Source organism: Ovis canadensis, chromosome 3, assembly GCF_042477335.2.
Source record: "Ovis canadensis isolate MfBH-ARS-UI-01 breed Bighorn chromosome 3, ARS-UI_OviCan_v2, whole genome shotgun sequence".
Classification (NCBI taxonomy): Eukaryota; Metazoa; Chordata; class Mammalia; order Artiodactyla; family Bovidae; genus Ovis; species Ovis canadensis.
Genome location: NC_091247.1, coordinates 199,686,571 through 199,696,593, shown reverse-complemented (window position 1 = coordinate 199,696,593; position 10,023 = coordinate 199,686,571). Strand labels below are relative to the sequence as shown.

At 39.1% G+C, this 10,023-nt stretch overlaps 1 protein-coding gene and 1 long non-coding RNA gene across 12 annotated transcripts in view; one reads left to right on the top strand and one right to left on the bottom strand.

Moving 5' to 3' along the window:
• ABCC9 (ATP binding cassette subfamily C member 9) overlaps window positions 1–10,023 on the bottom strand; it is a 169,192-nt gene that overhangs the window by 5,968 nt on the left and 153,201 nt on the right. For 6 of the 11 annotated variants that reach the window (XM_069585551.1, XM_069585555.1, XM_069585553.1 and 3 more), the window contains 4 exons: window positions 7,877–7,980; window positions 4,905–5,038; window positions 2,285–2,347; window positions 1,412–1,586 (listed from right to left, as the gene is read on the bottom strand). In XM_069585551.1, the coding sequence (XP_069441652.1) occupies window positions 1,449–1,586; window positions 2,285–2,347; window positions 4,905–5,038; window positions 7,877–7,980 (439 nt within the window). In that variant the 3' untranslated portion in view covers window positions 1,412–1,448. The remainder of the gene's footprint in view (window positions 1–1,411; window positions 1,587–2,284; window positions 2,348–4,904; window positions 5,039–7,876; window positions 7,981–10,023) is intronic. The other 5 variants (XM_069585550.1, XM_069585554.1, XM_069585552.1 and 2 more) reach the window with 1 other exon arrangement.
• The window catches only part of LOC138437742 (uncharacterized), a 40,752-nt gene that overhangs the window by 23,033 nt on the left and 7,696 nt on the right, over window positions 1–10,023 (top strand). The window contains exon 2 of the long non-coding RNA XR_011256128.1: window positions 8,262–8,519. This is a non-coding gene — a long non-coding RNA (uncharacterized lncRNA). The remainder of the gene's footprint in view (window positions 1–8,261; window positions 8,520–10,023) is intronic.

Below are 10,023 nucleotides of genomic sequence, written 5' to 3'. Positions count from 1 at the left end.
ACCTGGAAAGCCCAACAGAGCTGATGAAGCTTTGAACAGAGTTGAGGAGTATTATACAAGGGATGTACCACAAGTTGGCTCTCCCTCTTATGAGTCTGGTAAAAGGAGTTGGTCCCACAGTATTTGGTCCTTTCCCACAATTTTCTGTGTCAGGGGAAAGAGCTCTTGGTATCCTGGTGGCCACCTCCACACTGGGTGATCTTGAAATGAACAATGGGTAAAAGACATACAAGTAAACAGAAAAGTATTCAATGAATGTAGAAAAGAAGAAATCAGGTGAGATAACATAATTTTTTGGTGAAAATATAAAATTATGCTCAATAAATCTTCCAGCTGTCAACTAAATGTGACCACCCATCAGTACCATGCTTCATGCAGAGCAGAGAAAAATAGTCTTCAGAGTAGGCAAGAGTCTACTTTTCCCCCTTTTAACTTGTCCTTTTAAAGGGAGCAAGAAGCTCTTTCTCCCCATCTTTCCAGTGAGAAAATTCTTGAAAATGTTATAAAATCGTTTTTCAAGTTAGCTGATTTTCTCAAGTCTCCCTGTAGGCAACTCCAGGGCAGATGGAATCACAGAGTTCACTGGGAAAGTGAAAGAAAGTGCTATCTCTTTACTTAGGCCCAGTTTACAGAAGCAGAGCCTTGATGGGGAATCGTTTCCAGCTACTTTGAGAAACCTGCGCTTCAAAGGGTGCTCTTTCTTTTTTAATATATTCTTTTTTATTTATTTGTTTGGCTGCGCTGGGTCTGTGATGCAGCAGGCAAGATCTTTGACCTTCATTGCAGAACACAAAATCTTTAGTTATGGCATGCAAACTGTTAGTTGCAGAATATGGGATCTAGTTCCCAGACTGGAGATGGAACCTGGGTCCCTTGCATTCGGAGCATGGAGTCTTAGCCATTGGACCACCAGGGAAGTCCCAAGGATATACTTTCTCCCATGCATCATTCACAAAACCAGAAGCACAAGCAAGCACTTCACACATAACTCCTATGACTCAGCTGTTAAAAACTTAAGTAATTATTGAGCGATGCTTTCTTCAGGGCAGGTAGGGGACACCATGTGTTCGGTACTTTAAGGACAGTTACAGAACATCTCCAAGGAACAGTGAAATTGGTCTTTAGGACAGAGTTAAATCTGGGTACAGGTTTTCTATCATACTTACAGCTATTGTAACAACGGTGTGGTCTGCAAAAGCTGTCAAGGCCACTTTCTGCCTGACCACTCTCTCTGGTGCATTGATACATTTGAAAATATATGCAAATGCCTCATTTGTATTGAGCACAACAGAAGAACCCAGTTGAGCTGATTTGTATAATAACACCTTGTAGTTAGTTCCCTCCCCCCATCCCTCCCCTTTAATCTGCATTCTTCTTGCCTTACTGAGGGGGAGGTGGCTAAGATAACTACCAGAGAATGGGATACTTGGCAGGGTAGCTCCTGATCTTTACTTGTTGGTCATCACCAAAGTGGAAAAGAGGCCATTCTTGAGAGCAAGCAAGTTTGGAACAGTATCACACTCTACTAATATACCCTCAGATAAGACTAAAACAAGGCCTGCATCCAAAATAGAAGAGACACGGTGCTGGAGAGAAAAGAAAAATGGAAAAGAGAGAAGAGAATCAGCAAGAGGGAAATGTCCAAGCAACTCATTTTAAAAAGAGTTTTGTTAAATTGTAAGCCTATCAGTAAGAACCCATCCATCTGCAAAGAGGCAGAGATAAAACCATGGCCTGTTTGCAGTAACTTGTACTGGGCATTACAAACACTTAAGCAAGTTTTCAGTTTGATTGGAGCTATCTAAAAATCAGAGAAAGTATCTGCTGGTATCTCACAGCCTTCTTTTTGCAAACAGCTGAGTAAACAGGAACACAGAAATTAAGTGTAAATAGTATCAGCAATCAAAACGATGAATTTTGCTTCTGAAATTGATCATCAGACAATTCAATTATTCAAAAACGAATCATCCCATATGAACTACCATCTGTATCTGGTGAAATAGTACAGGCCATGACCTGCTGGAATTCTGAAATTTATAATGCTCTTTCATTGTAAACTAGGAGAGGAAGGTAGAGCAGACAGCTTGGGAAAAAAAAACAAGAAACAAAAAACAGTGTAATGGCATTCAAAGCATAACTTTTTTTTTTTGCACAGATACAGAAATATTAGCAGAGAAATACATGATTCAACATAAGTATACTTTTAATTGCCCCCAAATAAATAATACTGAATCTTCAAACAGCAACCAAAGAGGAGTAAATCAACACTGTCTACTATACTTACAGCTATTGTAACAACGGTGCGATCTGCAAAAGCTGTCATGACCACTTTCTGCAAAATGTTTTCCTGCCAAAAAATAAATAGAGTCTGAATTTTCTCTGGACTCCTTTCTGTTGCCAAAGTATTTTGTCCCCAAGAACAATGCTTCAACATGCCCAATCTCTTCTGAGAATTCTCACTCCTGTCTTCTGCAGGAGGTCTAACAGGGAACAGTGCCCATCAGGGAACTCAGGCTGGGTTCTGTAGTGTCTTCAAAAAGCAAAGAAAACTCGGTTGATCAACTAGGAATGACTGATAGATCTATTGCCAGGAAAATGAAACCAAATGGGTGGGGAAATTCTCACTTAAGGTTATGCTGCAAAAAAGATGTATTCAAAACCAATAAAACCCTAAAACAGTGTTAAGTTTGGGGTCAGAAAAGGAGAAAATAAAATACATGCCAAAAATTTGGATTCTGACCCATGAAAGTACATTCCTGGCAGGAACTATTTTTATTCCCACCACAAACCATTGTTGTTGTTCAGTTGCCAAGTCACATCTGACTCTGCGACCCCATGAACTGCAGCATGCCAGGCTTCCTGTCCTTCACTATCTCCCTGAGTTTGCTCAAACTCATGTCTATTGAGTCAACTATCTCATATCCTGTCGTCCCCTTCTCCTCTTGCCCTCCATCTTTCCCAGCATTGGGGTCTTTTCCAGTGACTTGGCTCTTCGCATCAGGTGGCCAAAATATTGAGCTTCAGCATCAGTCCTTCCAATGAATATTCAGGGGTGATTTCCTTTAGGATTCACTGATTTGATGTCCTTGTTGTCCAAGGGGACTCTCAAGAGTTTTCTCCAGCACCACAGTTTGAAAACATTAATTCTTCAGTGCTCAGCCTTAAATTGTTGTTATATTTTAAAAGATATCAGGGGTAAAGATTCTTCCTCTCTCCTCAATAAAAAGTCTCAATTACCTAAATCTTTATGTGAAGTTGTTATTTCTTCCAATCACACGGCTTATTGCCAATTAATTCATTCTTATTCTCCCCTTTTCTCTCTTTCTCATTTCTATTGAGGCAGTACTATCCTTATAATAACTCCCAATATTATAAGAACTTAGTAATTAATACTAGTTTTAATGTAGTTACATTTAGTGAAATGGCTTCATTAGAAACAACTTCATTGCTTTAAATTATCTTAACTTGGAGAAGATATGTAACTTCGTACAGATATTTTAACTGATTGCACTCTATGCTCGGTCGCTCAGTCTGATTCTTTGAGACTCTATGGGCTGTAGCCCACCAATCTCCTTCTGTCCATGCGATTTTCCAGGCAAGAATACTGGAGTGGGTTGCCATTTCCTCCTCCAGGGGGTCTTCTCTACCCAGGGATCAAACCCGCATGTCTTTTGTTCCTTCATTGCAGGCGGATTCTTTACCACTGAGCCACTGGGGGAAGCCCAGTTTAACTAATTAGTCTTACTTAATACAAAGAAGGACAGGGAAGCCTGGTGTGCTGCAGTTCATGGGATCACAAAGAGTCGGACACAACTTAGTGACTGAACAAAAACAACAGGAATACAAAGAAATGATATCAAATTAACATCTCCATATATAATTGGTTTTTAATAATCTTGAAGCTGTTTCACCTTTTTGGATAGTTTTATTCAATCTAAAGTATACAGCAAGAAAAGAAATAAGATTGTTTTTGTCCTTTCTGATGCCAAACTTTTAATATCAAGTTCATTTTATAAGAACAACTTTAATAGATAGCTCATAACATTTGCAGTTCAATGTGACATTTTCCCCACTCAGTCACAACCTTCCAAACAGATCCTTCTTGGACATATTTGATACTTTAAAAAATTTTAATTTTCATTTTATATTGGAGTACAGTTGATTTGTAATGTTGTGTTAGTTTCAAGTATACAGCTAAGTGATTCAGTTATGCATATACATATATCCATTCTTTTTCAGATTTTTTTCCCTTTTTAGGTTATTACAGAATACTGAGTAGAGTTCCCTGTGCTATACAGTAGGTCCTTTTTGATTATCTGTTTTATATGTAGTAGTGTGTATACGTTAATCCTAAACTCCTAATTTATCCCTCCCCTTATTTGACACTTGTAAATGCTCTCTTTCAAAAGGCAAAGTTTCTGCCTTATTACCATCAATACATTGACAGGGCCATTATTAATTCTAGCCGGTATTAATTTTAGTGAATCCCTCTTCAAATTGCATTAGAAGATGATTGGTTTTGATTATCAATAGATTCTATTAAACAGTGATTTGCATACTTCATTTTAGAACTTCCATGGCAACACACCTGAATACCTGAATTACAGTACAGTCTCATCAGCTGAGCCCTGGAATTTTATTCTCATGAGGATTAATCAAAAAGTGATGGCAAACTTATATGATGCTTATTGGATAACAGGAGCTTCTTTAAAACAAGAGTCAAGTCTCCTTTATGGAAATTCTCAATGTGCTATATACCACTGGTTGATCAATGAGGGAGCTGAGAAGACACTGAAAACAATAGTCCCAAGGATATTCAGAACCCAGTCAGGAAGAATAAATTGTAATTTTTGCACGCATTTCTTCGACCCATCAATTGAAAGCAACTTAGATGATGCACTCACTGTGGCCATGTCGATGGAAGCCGTTGCTTCATCCATGATGAGAATACTGCTTTTGCGGACAAAGGCCCTGGCAAGGCAGAACAGCTGTCTCTGTCCAACGCTAAAATTCTCCCCACCTTCAGTGACAACTGCATCTAAATTAAAAAAAGCAAAGACTTCACTAAAGAAATGATATTAACATTTTCCTTAGGCAACATAGTGGAAAACACATTATGTCCTATAGAAACTTATTGATATCACTTTGTACTGGTGCAAGGATTTCATTTTGGAAAAAGCAAAGAGGAACTTGGGGAAAATGAAGATGATCCTGGGTCATCTTATGTTTGACAATAGGTAGTAAACTGTCTCCTTATAGTAGGACATAAAATACTGTTAAACGTTTTAAAGACTGGAAGACCTTCAAGATGATTTAATTATCTGATGTAATTATCCAAGGCCTAGAGAAATGAAGTGATTTGCCCAGGATGACACAGCTAACTGGTACTAGAGCTTAGTGAGAAACAGAATATTCTCAATTCCAATACCTATTCTCTTTCCATTATATCATCCCCTTCGACTCTAAGCTCCAAGTCAGTAGTTTAAGTTTAGTTTAGTCGCTCAGTCATGTCTGACTCTTTGCAACCCCACGGACTGTAGTCTACCAGGCTCCTCTGTCCATGGGATTTTCCAGGCAAGAATACTGGAGTGGGTCGCCATTTCCTTCTCCAGAGTATCTTCCCGACCAGGGATCGAACCCAGGTCTCCCACGTTGTAGGCAGACGCTTTACCGTCTGAGCCACCAGGGAAGTGACTTATTAATGAATCCCCAGTACTTATCACTGAGCATCTGACATAGTAGCTGAAAAGAAAACCTTGTTGCATGGATAAGTGGGTTATGTCCTCATTATAGTTTCCTTTTTTTGGTTTTCAACCACATTTTATAAACTACTTCTGTGAGTTTAGCTCTAATTCTGTTTCCAAAATGATCTATTTTATTAGGATTCAAACACACTGTAGTAGGGCTCTGAGGGGCAATTTCTATTGATTATTGTCTCACTGCTTCAAATTCCTATAATTTCTCATGCTTGGGGGCTATGCATCTATCCTCCAAATTATAATGTATGTAATAAATAAAAAGGAAGCAGGAAATGATGAATGTTCTTCACTAGAGCTGGTCTGAACCAGATCATTATCAAACCATTGATGAAATCTTTATTAAAACAATGAGCATAAACAACATGCAGAGTATAAATATAATTCCTTGCTGCTTACACTGTCCCATAATTCCCAAATACTATGCTCACAATTCAAAACAGGTACATGCAGGTCTCATATTGGTGAGAAAAACTATATAGATATAATTATCTTTTCAAGTACTAATGGGGGAAGGGCAGAGTCTGAAAATCACCAGGGGAAGAAGGTCTTGAGAAGCATTATCTCAAGTAGACTTTTCAATTTTTCAAGTGCTTGCTGGATTTTCCAGAGGAGACATCAAAAATTATTACGGGAAAGTTCATCCAGACCTCTGGAATTATTCCCGTTGTCTGACACTGGCAAGGTCAGTAAAACTATCCTTGAAGACATGCTGTCTCCACTTTGCTTGTGGGATGTCTTTTCCCTCGGACTGAATTATAATCATAAAAGGTATTGTTTTTGAGTAGGCCCCACTTCCAAATAAGCTAATAAATAAATATAATTTATTCTGTAGGTTGATAAATTAGATGGCAACAATACAATCAATTTGGCAAAGCACATTAAGCATTAAAATTAGAATATCAACCATTATCTTTCTGATGCTTTCTTAAATGAGTTTAGACTTTAAGGAAAAAGAAGTCCAAAACTACAGATGTTCACTTTAATGAATGAAAGACTATATTATGAACTCTCCCTTGTTTCATTAATCATGTTTTTCTTTCATTATTCATGTTGTCCTTTTGATTTTGTTATCAATTATTTACCAGAAATTACACTACATGGTAAATAGATGGGGAAACAGTGGAAACAGTGGCTGACTTTATTTCGGGGGGGCTCTAAAATCATTGCAGACGGTGACTGCGCCATGAAATTAAAAGACGCTTACTCCTTGGAAGGAAAGTTATGACCATCCTAGACAGAATATTAAAAAGCAGAAACGTTACTTTGCCAACAAAGGTCCATCTAGTCAAGGCTATGCTTTTTCCAGTAGTCATGTATGGATGTGAGAGTTGGACTGTGAAGAAAGCTGAGCGCCGAAGAATTGATGCTTTTGAACTGTGGTGTTGGAGAAGACTCTTGTGAGTCCCTCGGACTGCAAGGAGATCCAACCAGTCCATCCTAAAGGAGATCAGTCCTGGGTGTTCATTGGAAGGACTGATGCTGAAGCTGAAACTCCAATACTTTGGCCACCTCATACGAAGAGCTGACTCACTGGAAAAGACCTGGCTGCTGGGAAAGATTGAAGGCAGGAGGAGAAGGGGATGACAGAGGATGAGATGGTTGGATGGCATCACCGACTCAATAGACATGAGTTTGAGTAGACTCCAGGAGTTGGTGATGGACAGGGAGGCCTGGCCTACTGTGGTCAATGGGGTCACAAAGAGTCAGACACATCTGGGTGACTGAACTGAACTGATGCTATCTCTGGGATTGAATTCATATCAGGGATCTAGAAAGATTCCATATGCCATGGAGCAACTAAGCCCATGTGCACAACTACTGAGTCTGTGCTCTAGAGCCTGGGAGCTGTGGCTACTGAAGTCCTCGCACTCTAAGGTCTGTACTCCACAAGAGAAGCCACTGCAATGAGAAGCTGGAGAACCACAACTAGCGAATAGCACCCACTTGCCACAACTAGAGAAAAGTCTGTGCAGAAACAGAAACTCAGCACAGCCAAAAATAAACAAAAATAAATATAAGGATTTAGTGCTAGAACTATGCGATTCTAGAATAAAATGTAGATATGTAGAATTCATTGCTGATATAAAAGATATTAATGCATCATTTAGAAAATATACCTAGGCCTCCTGGTAGGGATTTGACCATGTTCTTCAACTGAGCAATTTCAAGAGCTTCCCAGAGTCTGTCATCCGTGCATTTGCATTCTGGATCTAAATTAAATCTGTAGGGGAAAAAAATCAGTTAATGAATAAATTTTAAAAATGACTGTTTAATGTATGCTTGCTTATTGCTGTTCTTCCCTAAAGACAGAAATCCTATTTGTTTTGGTTATTGCTGTATGCTCAGGATCTACAACAGTGCTTAGGATAGAATAGGTATTCACTTTATGCCTGAATATTCTTAAATTTATTTTAAAAAATTTTATTGGAGTATAGTTGCTTTACAATATTGTTAGATTCTGCAAAGTGTATTAACTATATGTATATATTCCTTCTTTTTCAGATTAACTTCCCTTTAGGTCACCACAGAGAACTGAGTGGAGAAAAATTGTAATTCCCAAAGATACATGCACCCCAGTGTTCACTGCAGGACTATTTACAATATCCAGAACGTGGAAGCAATCTAAAGGTCCATCAACAAAGAAATGGATAAGGAACATGTGGCACGTATACTCGATGGAATATTACTCAGTCATAAAAAGGAGCGAAATTGTGTCACTTCCAGAGACACTGATGGACCTAGAGACTTGGACAGAGTAAAGTAAGTCATATTACGTTCAATGTCACTTGAATAGTATCTAGCTAATTATCCCTACAGAACTAATGTTAAATACATAAATGTATATGGAAATATACAGTGCTATTTCAGATGAGTTATGCTGTATCAACCACAGTCACAGTATTCATAAGAAATATATTCAGAGATAGAGATTTCTATCATATTGCTAAATAATCTGGTACACCTAGAAGTTTTAACTGAAGTAACTTTACAATGTGGCTCAGATCATGAACTCCTTATTGCAAAATTCAGGCTTAAATTGAAGAAAGTCTTCCTGATAGCTCAGTTGGTAAAGAATCTGCCTGCAATGCAGGAGACCCTGGTTCGATTCCTGGGTTGGGAAGACCCCCTGGAGAAGGAAAGGCTACCACTCCAGTATTCTGGCCTGGAGAATTCCACAGACTGTGTAGTCCATGGCATTGCAAAGAGTCGGACACAACTGAGTGACTTTTACTCACTTCACTCACTTCTTCAGGGAAAAATGCTAGACCATTTAGGTATGCTGCTGCTACTGCTAAGTCACTTCAGTCGTGTCTGACTCTGTGCGACCCCATAGACTGCAGCCCACCAGGCTCCCCCATCCCTGGGGTTCTCCAGGCAAGAATACTGGAGTGGGTTGCCATTTCCTTCTCCAATGCATGAAAGTGAAAAGTCAAAGTGAAGTCGGTCAGTCGTGTCCGATTCTTAGCTGCCTCATGGACTGCAGCCTACCAGGCTCCTCCATCCATGGGATTTTCCAGGCAGGAGTACTGGAGTGGGGTGCCATTGCCTTTTCCATTTAGGTATGACCTAAATCAAATCCCTTATGATTTTATAGTGCAGGTGACAAAGAGATTCAAGAGATTAGATCTGGTACACAGAGTGCCTGAAGAGCTACGGAACAGAGGTTTGTAACACTGTACAGGAGGCAGTGACCAAATCATCCCCAAGATAAAAATGCAAGGCAAAATGGTTGTCTGAGGAAGCCTTACAAATAGCTGAGAAATGAAGAGAAATGAAAGGAAAAGGAGAAAGGGGAAGATACACTTAACTGAATGCTGAGTTCCAAAGAACAGCAAGCAGAGATAAAGAAGCATTTTTAAGTGAATAATGCAAATAAAGGAAAACAATAGAATGGGAAAGACTGGAGATCTCTTCAAGAAAATTAGAGATACCAAGGGAACATTTCATGCAAAGGGGGACACAATAAAGGACAGAAATGGCATGGACCCAACAGAAGCAGAAGAAATTAAGAAAAGGTGGCAAGAATATACAGAAGAACTTTATTAAAAAAATTCTTAATGACTCAGATAACCACTAAGGTGTGGTCACTCACCTGGAGCCAGACATCCTGGAGTGTGAAATTAAGTGGGCCTTAGGAAGCATTACTATGAACAAAGCTAGTGGAGGTGATGGAATTCCAGCTGAGCTATTTCAAATCCTAGAAGATGATGCTGTGAAAGTGCTACACTCAATAGGCCAGCAAATTTGGAAAACTCAGCGATGA